A 19,866-nucleotide genomic window follows, 5' to 3' on the forward strand; every position below is an offset into this window, starting at 1 on the left:
CTGAACTCCAACGCAAACATTTCAAAGTTGGACTCAGGATTTCTGCTCTAGTTAGTAGCAGAGACCTATGGCAAGGTAACACAATACATCCAAACAGAGTTATTTTTGTTCCTGGATGTCTGGTTCACCCTGGTGTGGTGCTGGAAGCACTCATGAAAGCACAAGGGCCTTTTTTGCGTGCAGGAGACTTGGCACATCACTGCCCTAGCCACCCTCCATGTTTTGCAGCAACTGCTCGACAAAGCATAGAGCTCAAGTGCAAGGGAATATTTTTTTATGGAAAAAAAGAAACCAAATAAAAACAAACTAACAAAATCATAACAACAAATGTTATACCCAAAGAATACCCTGGTTTCTCACCAGCCTTTCCAGTTTGAGTCATCTTATTGTCATGCACTGTGCTGCCTCATGCTTGCTTTCTCCAGCCTCACCTGCAAAACCCTGACGTGACCCCAGCCTTCTACCCATGTGCTACTCAAGACTCCCTAACAGAGGGAAGTCCAGCTGCCTCAATGGATTAGTGGAGACTTATTTTTCAGTGCTGCCACTGATCCAGTCCCATACTGGCATTCTGTTGCACAGCAGTTTGGCAAATGTAGTTATCAAGAGGCAAAAGCTACAATGAGAAGAGGGACTTTGCTTTGCCTTCTCTCCCATGCAGTTTGTTCCTGTGAGTTAACACTGGTTTTGTCAAGTCTATTGCTCTTTCCCCTTTCAGTACTGTCCAGGTTAAGACTTTTGAGCCAGTAAGGTTGTTAATTTAATTTTTCCATCCATAGAAGCAGTGAGGCAGGTCCCGCAGTCCATGGCTGTGCTCCAATCCACTGTGACAACAGGAGCTCGGTGTCCTCCCAGGGAAAGGCAGCTCTCCAGAACCTTTTCCTCACCATTTAACTAAAAAGAAGGAAAGCATAAGATTTTAAGGAGGTAAGTTTCTGCAGTGGGAGCAGTGCACCTGACAAGACAAGCCAAAGTCTGATAGAGACTCCAAATCTCTAACAGCATGCATAAGTAAGCAGAAAATCAGAGAGATATTGAGATGTGTGTAGCACACACATGAAAGGAAGTTTCCAGTCTCACTAGAGAAGCAGGCGTTCTCAAGCAGCTCAACTTTCGACATCAGCTGAACTGCAGTAATTGAACAAAGCAGGCTAAGAGCACACACTGATGAGAAGCACATAAGCCTGAGATATAGCTCATGTTAGTTCAGGTGCTCTGAGTGCCCCAGATGCAAAGTACAAATTTCATCTAATCTGCTTTGGAAGAGCATGAGCATGTGATCAGTAACACTTGCTACTGAAGCACCAAAATTTGGGCACCCAGAACCATTCAGCCTTACCCTTCATTTAATTTCAGTACACAATAAGGGAAGAGAATCAGGCTGGGTCTAACATAGAATCAGCAGGCACAGAAGGCAGATTGAAGATGAGCACCAGTTAACAATCACACATTTTGCATTGAATTGGCATACATCCATATATTTAAAAAGTAATTAAAACTTTGTCCTAGGCACTTGGGACACAAAAAACTAAGCTTTAAGAGGGAGCACACATACTCCAGCTACCTACAGAGGACCCAAACACTTGCTGTACACCACACACTGCTAAAGTGCACACTGTGTGAAACTGAGCAGCAACTTTCACAGAGCAAAGATGAGTAGGTGCTGCTTAAGAACTTCCAGTGGCTGATGTTGCACTCTCATAATTAACAAAAGCTTGTATGGATACTTAAGAGTACTCTCCACCACTTCTGAGACTTACCTTGAATATTACTCCCCCAGTAGAAGAGCATGTCAACATGTAATTGCCCTCAGAGTCAAAAGCAAAAAGCCGTCCTCGTGGGAACTGGACTTGCTTGTAGCCACTGTACCCAGACAGAATAAAAGGACCTGTAGCTTCCCTGGGAAGGTCATACTCAGACACCTTCAAGCCAATTTTGTGGATATTCCACTGAATAAACTGGAATGAGAAAAAGAGATGACAGAAGCCCATAATGAAATTAACTGGGATGCAAGTAGAGTCACCTTTTTTTTGCTTTTAAGCCAAGTAGGTATTCCTCACAAACAGAACAGGGTATTCTGACATCTGTATCTAAGTGGCTGTATTAATAAAACACAGACTGCAAAGGCTGTAGGAGTGCCTAGTATCCAGGCAAAGATATGCCCTGCCTTCCACAAGCACTACTGCCTATGTGTCCTTCCACATTGCATGCAGTATTCTGGTGAGAACTTGCTTAACTCCTCAACCAAGGTCCCTCCCTGAGCCACACCTCTACTGCTGAAGGCTATGTAACTGCAGAAACTGAATTGTTTATTATAAACAACAGGGAGCTGCGGACAAGGAGATATATGCAAAGTGGTCAACGATCTGCTTCCCTGTGAATCCCAGATCTTAAATGTGGTGATCTCAGGGGCAGAGAAAGGTCATCCTTACATGGACTATCTAGGAAGGGGATGTCACCAACAGCAGGATTTGCACACAAGGTCCGAGACAGCTCCAACTATTAATACACTTTTCAGCCACTCTCTCTGCAGATAGCATGGAGCAGGGTGGTAATGCACACCTAGGATTACAGTTAGCAGCCCACAGATCATCCAGGATCTGAGCGTATTTTTATGCTTGTCCCCACTATATGGAGAAGATTCCAGAAGTGATCTCCCTGCCAGCTGACCAGTAGGAAGTCACTCATAGCCTACCTTGCCATCCTCGCCTATGCTGTAGACTGTGTTCTCATCATAGCTGAACTCGACGGAGTAGACTTCCCCATCATGTGCCTTCCAGCTCATGGCGCACTCATGCTGCTGCATATCTGAGGGGAGAACAGTACTGAACACTCCTTGTACTCACACAGAGCTGAGGTGAAGAGAGGGAGGCCTTTTATGTTCCCAAGCTCTCTGTGACAGCCCTCCAAACCAGCCTGGGGGAACCCAATCCAGTTCCCAGCCCCCTGTGCCTATACTCCCACACATGGCTCTCACTTTGGCCACAAAAATCATCATATCTACTCAGCTTTACAGGGCTGCTCACACACTCACTGTCAACTGCAAACATTTTGCATCCAAGCACCACTGGCACTCCTCCCTTAGTAATCCTGCCCATCCTCCCAGCTGCTGACAGCTCTGTCGTCCCAAAGACCTGCAACTGCAGCCTCGACCTGTGCCAGAAGCAGATTCCCCATTCAAAGGTAAGAGGCATGAACTGCCTTTATTGCAAGCACAGGCTGAAGAGGACAAAAACCTGAGAAAGAGAAATTGCTCACAGAAGCAGGACTGATGTGAAGCCCTTGCATTTAAATGTGAGGTCTCACATTAATTCCTTTCCACACAACTCAGCCTCTAGTGGTACTGCTACCTGACACAGCCCAAGACCACACAGCTTAAGGGCAAATTAACTCTCCTCTTCAGCAGGAGAGAAACAACAAATCCAGCAGTACTACCAGGGTCTCCAGCCAATATCCTCCAGAAAAAGTCTATGTCAATTCAGTCCTGAGAGCTCCTGTGGAGGAGAGACAATAGCTTCCACCTTGGTCTTCAAGCACATCCCACAGCTGCCTCCCTGCTGGCAGAAGGGTACTAGGGGCAGCCAGCTGAGGACTAGGGGCCACCTCACTACTCAGTTTCACAGAATCATGTAAGTTAGAAAAGACCTCCAAGATAATCAAGCCCAACTGTTACTTTAGCACTGCCAAGTGCACCACTAAACTATACCCCTAAGTGCCACATCTACAACATCTTTTAAATACTTCCAACGTATTTGTGACTCCAGCACTTTCCTGCCTGCTCCAGTGCTTGACAATCCCTTTGGTGATGGAAGTTTTCCTAATATCCAATCTAAACCTCCCCTGATGCAGCTTGAGGCTGTTTCCTCTTGTCTGATCCCTTGTTACTTGGGGGAAGGGACTGACACCCACCTGGCTACAACCTCCTTTCAGGTAGTTGTAGAAAGCAGTAAGGTGTCCCCTCTGTCTCATTTTCTCCAAGCTAAAGAACCCCAGCTCCTGCAGCTGTTCCTCATGTGCTCCAGACCCTTTACCAGCTTTGGTTTTGCTCTTTGGACACGCTCCAGCCCCACAATGTCTTCCTTGTAGTGAGGGGTCCAAAACTGAACATGCTGTTTGAGGTACAACCTCAGCAGTGCCAAGTGCAGGGGGACAATCACTTCCCTTGTCCTGCTGGCCATGCTATTTGTGATACAAGCCCGGATGCCAGTCTTGGCCACCTGGCCTCACAGCTGGCTATCAACCAATACCCCCAGGTCCTTTCCCACCATACCAAAGAGACGAACAATCCCATCTGCAGCCCCGGTGACCAGCAGGTTGCCATTGTGGTTGAAGGCTGTGCAGTTAATAGCAATGGGCTCAGGCTCCAGGGAGAACTGCAGCTGAAAAGGAAAATTTGCATTAATGCTGAGAAATGGAGCTGGGGGGGCTGAAGAGCTGAACTCCAGGGGAAGGAAGAAAGAAAAGACAGTGTTTAGTAACAAGAACTCTGGTTTGGAGCCCTATACCTCTAATAACTACAGACTTCAAGGTCTGGCAGCGGCACTTTAGTGTGACACTAAACCAGCAATTCATCTCAGCCAAGCCATAGCTTTCTTAGCCATGGCCTCAAGGTTGCAAAACCAGCTTCTGGCAGGCATTAGATTGAGTATGTTGCTTTCTCCTACATGTCAGGGACAGCACTTCACTTAAAAACAAGGAAGGCAGGGGAAACAGCAGCAACAAAACCCCTTCAGTATAGCTCAACTGGAGAAAGCCTGAGCAAAGCATCAGTCAATCCACTTAGGATATTTCCAGTCACAAACTGTGCAACCAGGATAGAAACAAGGCCATGGACTATTCTGAAGAATCCCTCATAAAAACCCCAACGCACCAATAAAACAAAAAAACTTCACCCAATCCAGCAGCTACTTACATTATTTATTTTTATCCTGAATGTGACAGAGGGGAAAGGAAGAAGGAGGAAAAAGAAGGGTGTTGAAAAGAAAGTCCGCAAAATTTAGAAAGAGGGCTCCCACACATTGAAACAGAAGACACTCATTCTCAGCAAGCAGACTGAGAAAGGAAAAGAAACCCAGCAAGTACCTGCTGCTTCATCGTCTTAGTGTCCCACAGTAGCAGCTTCCCAGGAACTTGGTTCACACTTTTGCCCCCAGAGTTGATTACTGAGAAGTCAATGTGGGAGACGGGGCTCTGGGCTGCTGCAGAGCAGACAAAGGAGGCACCACTTGGGCTGCAGGCAAGCGAGAGGATCCTGAAACACAGGCACATGGTCTGAATCACCTCTCTCCTGCAGCTGCCTCAAGCAAAACACTCACCTACGAGCTCTCCCATTAAGACCCCGAAAGACAGGGTGCACTGTAAAGGAGGGCAGGATTCATGTGCTTAGACATATTTTGAGTGTCTCCCATTTAACTGAGCAGTTTTACGCTGCTCAGGCAGGGACTGCCCTCTAGATGAAGGCTGGATTGTCCTGCAGTTGCAGAAAAGCAGCAGGAACATTGAGATGTTCACTGTTAAAACCAACACAATTTATTTATATTTATATATAAAATCAGTATTCCAGAGTTACCTGGGCATGTCTTCATCAATGCTGATTTCACAGAGATTCTTCTTTGCTTCTGTGTCATAAAGACGAACTGTCCCAACCCCACTGCCAAGCAATAGCTTGAAACCAGCAAGGAGATGGAAAGAGTGTGAGTGAACAGTACAATGATGCTGTCCAACAACCACCAAGACTTAATAATTTTTTTCTATCTATCCTTTCAGACTAAATATTACTCCATTATGGTACATCCTGTCTTCCTGTGCAATCATACTGAGTAGGACTACCCCAGAGCCACAGAAGTCAGAGCTAAAACCCTCCCTTCCAGTGAGAAAAAGATCTAATAGGCACCAAGGCGGCATAAACGCCACTTCCTAGATCACAGCTCAACATTATAGGATGCAAAACATGGATGGAATCTCAATATCTAGGGGCCAAGGACAGAGAGGCTTAAGATTGTTAACTGTCTGCTAAAGAGAAAATCAAGTGGAAGCCAACTCCTTTCACCCACGGGAGGATGAAATCATCCAGAAGAGCTCACAAATGCTTTATTAGTGGTGTTACAATTTCAATTAAAATTTAAATCATAGAGAGATGCATTATAAAAGAAAAATCGAGCAAGACAGATCTTTGTCACTTCAGTGCCTAGTTTGCTGATCAATCCCACATGTATTTCAGAATGAAGAATCTTTCTATTAGCAAGAAGGAAATAAATTCCACAAAGCAGAAGAAACATCATCACAACAAACAAAGCACAACAACTGCATCAACAGCTTGCTTTCTAAAAGCAAAAGAAGAGATGAGCTGTAGCACCAGCTCTTCACAGGTGGCATTTTGGGGTTAGCAAGCCACACATTGTCAGTGCCAAAATGCGAAAAATGCTGCCTCATTTGCAGGCCAGCCTTCTCATACAGCCCTGTATCTGCCAAGGGAGGGCATGAAACACTAGCAACAGTTCTGGGACTCAGAAGAATGCATATAATTTAAGGGTCCTCTCTAGCAACAGAACTAGAGTAAAAGGGATATAGGAAACATTTAAACTGCCATGTTATTTAAACAAGCTCCAAGCTCCTTATGCACACACAAACCCTCAGCTCTTAAGACACCAGTCTAAAACTGGCCATGGAGCTTTTTTCACACCTGCACAAGTAAAATGCCACCCCCACAACCCTGTTTCCCCCTCTCTGCTGCTGGCTCAGGGTATGAGTAAAGCTCCACAGCTCTCTGCTGCAGGCCTCCCACAGGCTGTTGTACTTAGTTGCCTCTGCCTGTCTTTACAAGTTGCTGCGTGATCTGTGTGAAGTCAGGCACTTCTCTCAAAGGAACAACTTCTATCCTGCAGCTGTACCCACACTGCAGCTTGGGAATTTCTGTTTCAGGGCAAGTGGTGGTGAACTCCTTGCTCAATAAAAAGCATACACTCCCCACTCTAGTTTTTCTTAGACCCTAGAGGCTTTGGTTCCCTGTGTCCCACTAAAAGTGGAAACTAACCGCTGCCCCAATCTTATCCACAGTGCAGCTGTCTAGAAGTGAACATGCAACACGTAGCAACACAGCCCCAAATCATCTGCTGTGCTTCCACATGCAGACTACTCACCAGCCGATCACGCTTGGTGGCCCATTCCAGGGACAGCAATGGAGATTTGGAAATGGATGAAGCTTTAGTTTGCATTATGGGGTTAAAAGACCAGACTTTGATGACCCCATCCACGTCCAAGCTGGCCACCCTCCGTCCAGAACAATCAACCCTGTGTGTAGAATGAAACTGTTGGGATATTTTTCTGCCTCAAATTCTTAGATGCAATCCGCTAATCCTTCCTTTCCTGGCCACACACGAGTTCCTTCTGCAGGAATCAGAACTTCTTTGCACCACTTCCTGTTCACTTCACAGTAACTGGCACAATGAAGGGCACTAAGCTCCAGACATAAAGCATAATGCCCTTAAGCAATACCATCCTGCTTTCCAAGGGAGTTTCTTCCTGGCTAGCATTGCCCAGTCACAAAAATCTCTGTCCATTCTCACTGCACAAGCTACATGCTATTTTCAGTCACACCAGCTTGACTGCCCTACAACTGAGAGCACGTGTCCAACGTGCTGGACAGAACAGAGACTGGAAGAAAGAGGCCAGACACAGCTGATCCTCCTGCAGAGGCTTCTACAAGAGAGCCCTCTTCTGCCAGTGCATTACCTGCAGTACATGATGGATGAATGGTGCTCCCCATACTCCTCCTGGCTCAGGACGATGAAAGGCTGTTCCTGCCGAACCCCCACAGCTTCTGCACTGCTGCCAGGAACTTTGGCTGAAGTCTCTGTTTGCTCAGCATGCAGATCTGAGCATGGTTCTGCCTCAGCTATGCTAGTATCTGTTTTCTTCTCAGCACTCTGGCCCTGAAAGAAGAAATCCTGTGTGAAATACAATGAAGCAGCTCCATATCAAGCTCCTCAGCTATCCCAGCCTGCTGGGAGAAAAAAAAAAAAAAGAAGCTGCAACAAAACAGAAGCATTGTCAGCCCAACACTCCTTCTGCCAGGGACCTTTCTGAGCACAAGGACCATGTGTTGCACAATTGCACTATTTAATATGACCTGCTTAGTTGTTGAGTCCCTTATATCCCCCTCCATGTGCCCAGCTATATACTTTCCTGTAAGAATTAAAGGAACCACAACATTTCTAGCATACTTCAGCCAGAGGTATATCAGAGGTCCATTTAGATGGGCCATTAGAGCACAGATTCACAAGTAAATCAAAATATTTCAAGGAATTCTTGTCTTCGGCAATGTAAGCTAAGTCTGTATACTATGCAGTTCAGCAAACCTGCACAAAAACTTGTTGGATCTCAAACCCCAGTGGATGGATTATCCTCATCTGCCAGAGATTTTAGACTGTGCACACTGGAGCCACCACTGCAGCCAACTGACTGATGACAACAGTAGAGCTGACACATGAGTCCAAAAGCTTAAAACCCAATCTGACAGGGCAGACAGAACAAATGGAGTTTTAGGAGGTGAAAGTATCTGGATGAGACAAGATCTGCATGGCAGAAATATCTGGAAGCAGCTTAGTCTTCTCTTGCCACCAGAAGCTGAACAAGAAGCAGATACAGCACATAAGGAGGTAAATCACCTGCTAGCATTCTTTTGATAAGAAAACTAAGTGTCCCTAAATGGCATTGGTATTGACGGATTTGAATTCCTGTTCTGTAACACATGCTTGCCTAATTTACAGTAGCTTCACATTGTGACCAATGGATCAAGCATTGAATAATCAAATCATCTGAAATCACAGAGCTGGAAAAGATTGGGAAATAAATCCAAGAATTATTCTGCTAGTTAGTGTGGGGAGGTAATAACCAGTGAATGACACTCACGTGAAAGAAACAGTGCCACCTTTCAGTTTCCTTTTTGCTCACATGCTTTGAGTACAAGAGAAAGTTAAAGAGTATCAAGCTTCCCCAACAGCACAAGAACCAATCTTTACACAGCTCAAAAATCACTGCCTTAACCTGGAACATCATAGAAAAAGGAAAGTCAAAGGAAACTTACTGGGAAATTGGGCTTTGCAATTTTCTAGCCAGTGCTGAAAGTGTTTTAAATGAACCATGAAGAAAAAAGTTCTCTCAAGGTCTTGAATGCTGAGTGATGGAGTAACTTCTCTTTAAAACAGCACTCCCACACACAGAACAGCCACACATTGGCCAATGGGCAACAGTCCCTCAGCACTGTCTCTCCACAAGGCAGAATGTCTCATACAGACAAAATAACAATAACAATGGCTGAGATGCTGCCTGTGCTCTGTATTTTTTTTGACAACATGGCTGCTAAAAGCCAGACAACACACAGGTAAACAGAAGTAGTCTGCTGACCTTCAGCAGTTAAAATCCAGGACACAGTTTTATTGTTTCATTAGATTTTAGAGCAGGGCACACCCCCAGGCAAAACTGCAACAATAAAGTGCAAAAAACTCCAATAAGAAAATGTTGCTAAGAAAGCAACTTCCACTCCTATCCAGGAAAAATTTCCATTAGTTTTCATCATCCCACACAGAGCCTGCATAAATCAGCCTAAGAACCTACAGGAACAGAACTCACTTTGGTTGAATGAGTGAGCCAAGTTCATTACCACGGAGGAATGGAGATTTTAACAAGATATTGGAACACAACCATTAGAAGTGAATGAAACCTTAATGAAGCCTCAGGACCAGGTTGTTGAAAAACATGGAGACAAAAGACAACTCTTCTTCCATTTGAAATGCCAGTACTGATTACCTTCCAGGGACACAGAAAAAAACCAAATGTAGAAGGAGTTGATTAACTACAGACATTAACCTTTGATACAGTTACTTCTGCCTAGCAATTCCAAAGCTTAAAGGAAACACTGGCCCTTGTTTCACCACTTAGTTTTACAGAAATACCAGCCTTCTGCTTCCAAGCCTTGCAGTGCTGACCAGTACCTGGAAGGTCCCTTTCGACAACAGTTCCTTCCTTTCTTTCCCATGCTCTTGCAAGCGCTTCTGCCGCTGCTGCAGGGAACTGGACTCGCCTGCCACTAAACCACTGAAGGGGATCTTTCCATCCTTACAGCTCACTGTTCCTTCTTTTCCTTTGGCACTCTGGAAGGCAGAGAAGTGATTGGGCAAAGTTATGCTTGTACCAGGCTGCAGAACAAAGAGCAAAAGCAGCAGCAAAGCAATGAAGCACCTGCAAAGGCTCCACAAGCTCTTAGAAGACAGCCGCTGTTCTTGTGCTGCATTCAGGCCCAGCATACGTTTGCAAGGCAGGAAAGGACATTTAATTTTTCAGGTGCAAGCAAAACCTTGGAGCAGTGCCATGCTGCAAGTTAACTCCTTGGAGACTGAGCAACTTTCAGTTGAGAATTACCTGGTGATTTGTTGGTTCTTTCTTCCCTAGCAGCATATTGCCAGTCTGCGTTGGAGAAGCCCCACTTGAATGGGTTGGTCTGGAAGGGCCCTTTTTACTTTGGGAGAGAAAAGAGGACAGAAAGCCTCCCCGGGACTGAAGAGAATGTGCTGTACTCCTCTGATTGCAGGTCATATCACTAGTGAAAAAAACAAAACACCACCAAAGAGAGTATGAAAGTGTAGCGAGGTAACTTGATCAAAGACCACCCAGTTAAGTAAAGTGGCAGCTGTTTGAACCACTGGACAACAGATGTTCATTTCCAAGCCAATGCACCACTATGCATTTAAAAACTATTTGAAAATATCTTGTTAGTGCCTGGAGCAGGTCATTATAGTTACTGTAACCAAAAGCTCACTTTCTCAGAGATGCCACTGAGACAGTGAGATCAAACTGTTGCTGAATCCACTGTAAACTCTAAAGCCACCTAAAACTCTTTCCACTCCATCTGGTTTGTTTAGAAAGACCCTAAGGGAAAGGCAGGGGAATTCAGATTTCTGTAGAACTTACTCAGATGGGATTCCCAATTCAAAACATAAAACAGACCTACTTTGAGAGACATTCAGCATCCAGTGTTTCACTGGACACTCTTTGATAATCAGCAAGTTATGTTCAACAGTTTTACAGCACAGGCCCTCAATATTTCAAAATCCAGACCCAAAGAAAATAAGAGAGTTACAGCCCATTTCCATGATTATAAACACCTCCCTTCTCAATCCACAATGCCAAAACCAGCAGCTGCTTCCCAGAATATAACCGTCTGACTTCACTCTGCTACAGCTTCCTCTGAGAGCAGAGTGGCAGCAAGAGGAAGAGGAATACAATATGCTTCACTGTCTCTATCCACTCTTCAAGGATGGAACTGTTCTACCAAACCTGGGCTTTGAGTTAAGCACAGACATGAAAATAAGCAAACAGAACTGGCCCTCAGACTAAGAGACAAGTTGCACACAGAAGAAATACCACTTCTTAGGCAAGTTTTTCTAATTCAAATGGACAAAAACAAATACAGGAATAAATTATCCCATCCCTCATGTCACACTCATCCATACATGCAGACAGCATCAGGGCTTTCCACATAGTTTAAAAAAATGTATCACAAACTAAACTCTGTAGCCTGTCCTGTGCAAAGACTGCAGAGCCATTACCAAGATAAGTTCAATAGACACTTAAGTCTATTGAATCAGACAGCTTTAAGGTTAAAACATTTTGTGTGCAGTACCTGCTACAACTTCTATCTGTCACCAGCAACAGGATAATTTAATCAATCCTGCTCCTGTCCCAATACAAGTGAAAGAAGCACATGAGAAACTTGAGCCACAGCATTATTTGTAACTTGTAGTTGAGCTACATATGCTTTCAGATCCTTTTAAAAGAAAGAAAAGAAAAGCCTCAGTAACACAGTGAATCCAAACACACAGACTTGCTTTGCCTGACACTGGGGTAAAAAAATAGCAATCAAAGAAGCTGTATCACTGTGTATGCTGCCTAATTTCCAGGGATAGGCATACAAGAGATGTAGTCATAAAATGCACTTTTAACTGCAGCAAGTTCATGAGGAATTCTGTGCATAACTGAGCCTCACAGAAGAGAAGCTCCTTTTCCCTTGACTTTGCAAAAGCAAGAAAACATCCCTGTGTAACAAAAATCCCTTTGGGTCATACAGTAACAGTATCTACAAAACAACATAGGGCACTCACCTATGGCACTGTAGGCACTCAGTAAATTGGAATCAAGAGACAATCCACTTCATTTGGACAATACTGCAGGGTACTGTACTGCTAACATGCTAGATGCCCAGAACACCTTGGTGCAATGCTGAGAGCAGAGCAGAATCACTTCCATGTGTGTTTGGGCTCTCACTGGTTTGCAAGAACTTCCCAAATGATGGGAGAGACGCCTGTCATGAATTCTATTAAACCTACTTAGGTCACCATAATTTCTGCCAGGATGTCTTTCTGCATTGACTCCCAGGGCAGGGGACAAGGAAATGACCCTCCAGGAACCTCCTTGACCTAACAAAAGCAGCAAAGCCTGTCCCCAGCTCTTCTCCTGCAGGCACTTACAGTTCAGAGTCCCCTAGTCGATCCATGTTGGCCACATATGCAGGCAACTTGTGATGCGTAACTGTTTGTTCCACCTCCAGTTCCTCTTTCTTCATGCGGGAGGATTCAGCCTGCAGAGCAAACAGCTACAACACGAGAAAAGAGCCAAGTGAACACAGGGTCACTGAGATTCACCTCCTTCCCACTCACTGAAGTTGTTTATTCCTTTTATTTCAACAGCCCTGGAAGGGTGGGGAAGGGAAAAAAGTTGCTCTGACCGGCTGAGCACCACATCAGTCAATTAGTCAAAACAATCGGTACTTTACGCACATGAAACTGGAGCCACTTAAAACCCTTCACTCCTCTCCTCGGGCTGTAGCTGTGGGGACATTAGTGGTGCTGAGAAACAAGAGCTGGGCAGGGTAGAGCTTACCAATCCCTCTCTGTGAAGGCAGTTTGAGGCTAGGGCAATGCAGGCACGGAGCCTAGAAGGTAATCTTCTTCCCACAGCCAAGGGTTTGGTGAACTGGCAGGGTGCACCAAGGTCACCCTGAAATCCAGGTCCATACCCTGTGCAACTCCTTCCCAAGCACGACAATGAGATTTATCTTCACATTATGGAGAAAGAAAACCGTCTCTTTTTCTCCTCAGCAGAGAGGAACCTCAGGATGCAGCTTTCTGGAACAGATGTGGTTTATGCCTGTGACTCTTATTCACACAAAGAGTTCCTCAGGCTTTTCTGCTTCTGTACATTTGTTTTTCAGACATAATTCTTTTTCTTTTTATCTTGTATTTAAGGAAAGAAAATACAGGAAGAAAAATGGGCTTTAGAAATCTAGCTTGCTATTTATGTATTTGCATTGTTCCAGCAGCATAAAACAGAATCAGTACTTAATTTCCGCTAGCATAAAATTCAGTATTTATTCACATCTTTTTTTAAAACCTATATTCTATAGGTAGCTGATTCCTCCTCTGACCCGAGGAGTTCTCTAAAAGGGAAAGCCTAGTTTTAGCTCTGTCAATTTGCCAGAAAACTCTTATCCAGACTGCAAATGATATCAACCAACATGCAGAACACCAACCATAGCTTTAATTTGACTAAAAGTAAAGAATACAAAATGGGAGGAAATAAAAGAGCTACATTTCAAAAATTTCTATTTCTTATCCTGCTGTCCCTATTCACTGACCATTTTTGCAGAACCCTCCTGTCAATGTCTGGCTGAACTAGCTCCATACAATACAGTGACAAACCTCAGGTTTTTTCCCCCAAAACTGCCTCCTTTTTGAAATCAATGATTCTATTTTACTTCAATTTTTAGGATAGTGTTGAACAGCTATTAAAACAGTAAAAGCAGAAAGCACAACATACAACAATGTTTTGTAACACAGGAGGCAAAGCACAAACTTTACTGAAGTATTTATACAGAAACAGCTTTTATTTGGTATGTCTGAGGAAGTGAAATTAAAGTTCCGCTTACATGAATAAGCCTTCCTACTTGTATGTGAGCATCCACATGTGATCTATAGTTTAGAAAGTTCTTAAACTGCAGATTTTATAAATCTAATAGGAAGTTATACTCAGAAATGACTGACCCATGTTACACCCTCTCCTAAGTATCTGCTGATGATACTGTCAAACACAAGACATGGAGCTTGGCAATATTTTGTCTGAACCAGTCGACCTTCTTATGGTTTACTATAAGATCTAGAATTGGGAAACAGACATTCACATTTCCATTAGTTGGTCTAAATTGCTTTGAGTGCACATCAAACATGGTGAAGTAGTCATTTCAGAAGTAACAGTTCCTGTCTCTTTGCCAGAACTTACTGCCCGTTTCTATAGCTTCTACTGCTCTATCAGCTAAAATCTGGAAGTGACGAAATACTATTCACAAAATCAGCCATACACCCCTTCCAACCCAACCCAACCCATTCTATAATTCTATGACATACACCCTTAACCTACCACTAGTTTCACCTTTTTTTGGCTTTGCAGTGTAACAGAAAAGGAGTTTGTATAGTATTCAGTCACCTGTCAGACAGCACAGGGAGGGGGGACAATCACCTCCAGCAGAGGGACGGGAATACCCTAAACACACATTTCACAATATGATCACAACCTTAAGCTTGCTGGAGACGATTGAAAGATAAATCAAAAGAAAACAGCACACTTAAAGAATCTGCCTTTGAATAACTGCACCAAACTGAACAGTTACAATATTCTTGAACTGATGAAACCAATTTTACAAAACTCACAGCGTCAGTCAGCAGCTAAAAAGTGATCTCAGTTCTGACCTTATGCCGCAACGATTCATTTTCTTCTTGTATGAGACTGCTCCTGAGACATTCAGCTTCAAAGTTCAGTATGACTGGAACTGGTAAGCAATGTTAAAGAAAATCGAGGCAATAACTTGTGTGCACCTGGCTTAATTCTAAAAGCCAGCACTCCATACCAGCTGTTTACCTGTAAAAACAAAGCTGCCCAGTCCATACAATCAGCAAAAAGTATGTGCATGACCAGAAGATTAGCAACATCTTAATTCCTTAAGTCAACTTTTTACTTTGCTGTTGCACAAACTATTTCATGTGGACTTTGCAAGGATTTTTATATTATTTCTTTTTAGAGTCAGAAGTGGAGGACAAGACAGGTTCTGTTACTGCTTTTCTGTACACTGAAGAAACAGTTCAAGATGAGCTGTTTTCCAGCTGCAGCATAAGCCTGCCCATCAACAAACGACTAAGACAGAACTCTGTAGTGTGGAGCAAAACACTTATTTCTGCCAACAATCAACTGCTCTATTATAATGAGCTGTCACTAGGCAATGTTGTGAACACAATGTACCCAAAGAAGGATCTAAGAGAAGATGCCAGTACAGTCATGGACTATGGCCCAAGGTTGTATGCCTGTTTGTACTATGTCAAGCAAAGAGTAAAAGCACTTCAGAACAAGATGTGCACAAGATTTCTAGTCACTAGCATCGGGATGATTCAGCATCAGCAATGACCACGACTGTTTGTGCCCAGGGAATACAGCATACCATCAGATAATTGAGCAGTAACTATTCCAACATCCTCTGGTAAACACCAGCTTTCTATTAAGTCTTGGCTATAAAAAATCACCTGAAAACAGGAAGTTCTGTAGTACTATATTCTTGGCATGACTGTTAACAGTATAACACCAGGGCAAGGGAGATTTAACTATTAGTTGCAAAAAAGGATATGCATGCACTGAAATAAGACGCTCAGGAAGTTGTGCAGGGACACGATGAACGTATCTGCCCACTGGCGTGAGAAATAGGTGGCAAAGGTGGGGTTGGAATCTGGAGCAGGGAGGAAGGGCAGGACAAACCAATCCTTCCACTCTGCCTGGTTCTGGAGCTCGGAGGCCAGCTTGAGGAAAAACTCTTGCGCCTTGTCATTGCGGCCATTCTGAAACACAGCAAGAACAGGGCTCACACTTCCGTTAGTGCCACCAGGTTAGGTCTAGGAACATTTGCTTTTTGTTATGAACACAGTAACAACTACTTTCACCATCTGACACAACAAGTGGTTAGTTAAACATTCATCAGGAAACAAAAGAATCCCAAATACACTAGGAAAAGCTCACAAATGCGCTTAATCCAACCTTCTTTCTAGTCACCACAATCCTGTTTAAAGGCTGAGACCAATTGAACCAAACACACTGATTTCCAGTTAAACCAGTGCAATGAGACATGAGCATTCTTATACAGGACCAAAGTATAATTCAAATTACTCAAGTCTACAGCAGATGCAGCCTGAAAAGGTTTCCATCTGACACATTATTCAGACAGGACTGTCACACCTCAGGGTAAGCACATGGCAAAACAAAACATGAAAAAACACACTTTTAGAAAGATGCATTAGATTTTGACTCCTCCACCAACACCCATCATTAAAGATCTTCCATCAGGGAATGGAATCAAGAAGGAAGAATCAAGGGGAGAACATACTCCACTGACTTTCCAAGGTTTGAACAGAAAAATCTCTGTTCCATTTTAAGCTCATTCTTTTCTATTCAAAGCAAGCAAAAAGACATCCATTTTCTCTCCCATATTTCCTTGTTCCAGTTTGAACCTTGTCTTCTCTGCCAGTATCCAAGTTAACTGAGCAGGACTGAGCTAGCAGTACAGCTGTCCTTTCTGAGGGGAATCTGTCTTTACGGGAGTGTGACTATCCTGCTCCCAGAAAACCATGTTTCCCTCTTGCCTGAATTTCCCTATCCTGCACACAAGCTTGTCATGTGAGTCCGCATCAAACTCCTTACTACACTCCTGACCATGACATATGAATTGCTTGTTCCTTATCCAGCAGGCCTGTCAGAGGCTCACACAGGTAGTTTATTGCTTTGGTATCAGAAGCCAGGGTCTTGATAAAATAGAAGCCTAACAATCAAATACTACCTGAATAGCATGGACAAGGTAATATCGGAATAAGCTGGTTTTGAGCTTGTTCACTGTTGGCCGATAGACGTCTTCCAAACGGCTGAAAAGGCGTCGGTCCAGATAACTCCAGTAATCCCGCAGGGCAGCCAGATCGTAGCCCTGAACAAACTGCTGCAGCTGGTCCACTATCTTATCCACCTAAAGAGGGCAAACCAGGGAAGACTTCAGTCACGTGAGGGCTCTTGAGACACAAGATTTTCTGTAACTTAGTGCTGAGAAGCTTTAACTGCAGGAGTAGTACAATACAATCCTTATGCATTAGCTATTTCCTAATCCCAGAAACACTCTGCATTTTGTATTAGCATTCTTCCACTCCACAGCACTTTTCAAATTAAGGGAAAAAGAATATGATAGAACATAGCCAAACAGATTTTGACAGAAATTGACATTTTGCTGAACCCAGTTGATGGGTGTTTTTGCAAATAAGCACAGCTTTCCGCCTCTTTTAAAAGTCAGTTGATAATAAAAGTAATAATGTGATTAAATGTTGAAAACTCAAGTGCAGCACCTGAAAAAAAAGGCGTTATTTTTAGACTAAAAGAAAATACCCCTGTATTTAGCCAACAGAAAGAGGAAGTCAGTTCTGCTTTAATGCAATCTTTGAATTACCTTGATTTTTAATAACATCATCTACTAACAAGGCAGGCATAAAACTTTGCAACAGGATTTTTTTTATCATTATGTCTCTCTGGAAATCATTTCTGCAACATGAATAAGGCAGAATGGTGGTGTGGGAATAGATTTTCTTGTTCAGTGGTTTCTGATGGCCAAGACAGGCATCAAAAAAAGAAAAAACTGCATCCTCTATAAAATTAAACTAAGGTTGTTTTGTATGTGGTTTGTTCTCCCCTCAACAGTTAGTATCTTAGGACATACCCAACTTTTATCTCTGTGGCTTCCTGCAGATATAGAAAACTGAAGTTTGTGACCCCAGCAGACCCTTCTTGGACAATAATTCCTATTAAGTCAGCTGTTTGCCAACTGCTAAACATTAGCAAAGTGCTAGTGTTTTAAAAAATAAAAGCAACATGCTTTATTAATGATAAAAGTAGTGCTTGTATTACTGGTCAAAGAAAACTCTGACTGTTCAAAGCACTACATTCGGTACCCAAAACTGTTGCTACAGGAACATGAAGCTCACACAAAGGCCTGAAACTGTATTTTTGAGACTGGCAAATTCTCTGTCAATTTCCACACGTTAGTCCAGGTAGCTGGTACTCAAGACATACAAACTAAAGAGCAGAGCTATAAATCCGCTGGATAAAAATCTCATGACCGAGAAAAGATGCAGGCAAAGAAATGTCTTCCTGTGGCTGCCCTCTCACTACGCGGTCTCCTCCGTTCTTCGCGACTCGAAGCCGAGAATCCGCTGGTGGGTTACAGGTCGGACGCAGGGTCCACAGCCGGCCAGGCTGACCAGCGGCTGCTGCGAACGGCAGCCCCTGGCTCGGAAGGCAGGCGAGGGGACGGAGCTCCCTGTCCTGCGCTGATGCCGCTCCGGAGCCGAGCGGGAGGAGAGCCTTCAACCGGCTAAAGCCCGCCGCCAGAAACGCCGGCAGGGCGGGCCGGGCGGCTCCGGGATGCGGGGGTCCCGCCTGTGCAGCCGGCCGGGCCCCGGCGCCCAGCCCAGCCCAGCCCAGCCCAGCGGGCCCGGGGCGGCCGCTCCCCCGGGGAAGCGCGGGGGCTCCGAGAGCTCCCCCCACCGCCGGGCTCGCTGCCCTCGCCCAGCCCCTGGAGCGCGGAGAGGCGCCCGCGGCCCGCCCGGGGAGCGCGTCCTCCCCGGGGGGCACCCGCGCCCAGCACCCGCCCGGAACGGGGACGCAGCTGCCGCTCACCCGGAAACCCTTCTCCCGGTCCGCCTTGATCTCGGCGTCCAGCTGCTTGAGGGCGGCGGTGAAGCCGCGGAAGAGCAGATACTCCCGCACCAGCTCGTCCGTGCGCTCCGTTGCCGCCGCCATGGGGGCCCCGCGGCGCCGCCGGCTCCGTCCGCCCACGGGCGGGGCGGGGCGGGGCGTGGCGGGGAGGGGATGGCGCGGCCCAGCGCCGGGAGGACTTCAGCTCCCAGCGTGCCTTGCCCGCCCCCCGCCCCACCGCGCTGGCCTGACCAGCCCGCGTTTTTCCCGCCTTCTGATTGGCCAGCGCCGGGCGCCGGCTGCGTGCCGATTGGCCCTCCGCCACGTGCGGCTCGTGTTGCTTGGCGCGGGCGGCGGGGGCGCGGCGGCGGCCGGGGCGGGGTCCGGGCGGCGCGGACGGATTGACAGACAGACCGAGCGAGCGATCCCAGAGGCTCCCGGCGCGGCCCCTCACGGCCTTCCCCCGGCCGGCCTGTCCCTCCCGACCTCAGGAGGAGCAGCAGGGGCGGGCACTCTTACCTCTAGGCTGTGCTTGCGGTCGGTAGCGACGGAGTGGGCGTTAATCCAGTGAAAGGCCGGGAAGGGCTTTCCAGGCGGGCGCCTCAGGCTGTGTCAGGCCGGCGGGGCAGCTGCAGCAGGCCCGGCTGGGCCTGGATCTGGCCCTCTCGTGCAAGTGTATGTCTGGTATCGTTGCCCACATCAGTGTCACAGTTTATTGGGATAAAAAAAAAAAAATCAGTGTTGTAAAGAAGCCTGTCCTTTAGCAACATCGGTGGGAGCAGAGGAGTCTCAGTGCTTTGTGAAGCCGAGCCCTGGATATTCCGTGGAAATGAAACATCAAATCATTGTAGGGAAGGGTGCAGGAGATAGGAGGCTGGCTTCAGCTGGGTTGCTGTTAATTGTTAGTGGTGAATTAGGTTTCAGTAAGTACTTAACAGGCAGGTATCTCTCAGGGAAAGAGAATATTTCAAACTCCATGATTTTCTACAGAAAGATAAACTCTTGTCAGTCAGCCAGTTTTTTTCTTTTTGTCTGTCCACTATATGG

General features: G+C 45.4%; 1 protein-coding gene across 1 annotated transcript; it reads right to left on the minus strand.

The window, feature by feature from the left end:
- Positions 1 to 264: 264 nt before the first annotated feature.
- On the minus strand, positions 265 to 18,950 carry WDR91 (WD repeat domain 91). The gene is made up of 15 exons (XM_082279850.1): positions 18,802 to 18,950; positions 16,925 to 17,104; positions 15,725 to 15,932; positions 14,799 to 14,881; positions 12,525 to 12,649; positions 10,420 to 10,597; positions 9,993 to 10,151; positions 7,732 to 7,931; positions 7,140 to 7,290; positions 5,570 to 5,664; positions 5,083 to 5,251; positions 4,271 to 4,379; positions 2,696 to 2,808; positions 1,761 to 1,958; positions 265 to 894 (listed from the first exon to the last, which is right to left on the minus strand). The coding sequence occupies exons 1-15, from the start codon at positions 18,922 to 18,924 to the stop codon at positions 730 to 732; spliced, it is 2,256 nt and encodes a 751-aa protein (XP_082135976.1). The 5' UTR covers positions 18,925 to 18,950; the 3' UTR covers positions 265 to 729.
- Positions 18,951 to 19,866: the final 916 nt, after the last annotated feature.

The sequence above is a fragment of the Coloeus monedula genome (genome assembly GCF_965178545.1).
Source record: "Coloeus monedula genome assembly, chromosome: 4".
Taxonomy (NCBI): Eukaryota; Metazoa; Chordata; class Aves; order Passeriformes; family Corvidae; genus Coloeus; species Coloeus monedula.

Bases quoted from the DNA above. Each gene is read 5' to 3' on its own strand.
- WDR91 (XM_082279850.1), bottom strand. From the start codon at position 18,924: ATGGCGGCGGCAACGGAGCGCACGGACGAGCTGGTGCGGGAGTATCTG. The intron at 17,105-18,801 runs GTGAGCGGCAGC...TGCCCTCTTTAG, and splicing joins ACCGGGAGAAGGGTTTCCGG to GTGGATAAGATAGTGGACCA. The intron at 5,252-5,569 runs GTAACTCTGGAA...CCTGTGTTTCAG, and splicing joins ATTGATGAAGACATGCCCAG to GATCCTCTCGCTTGCCTGCA.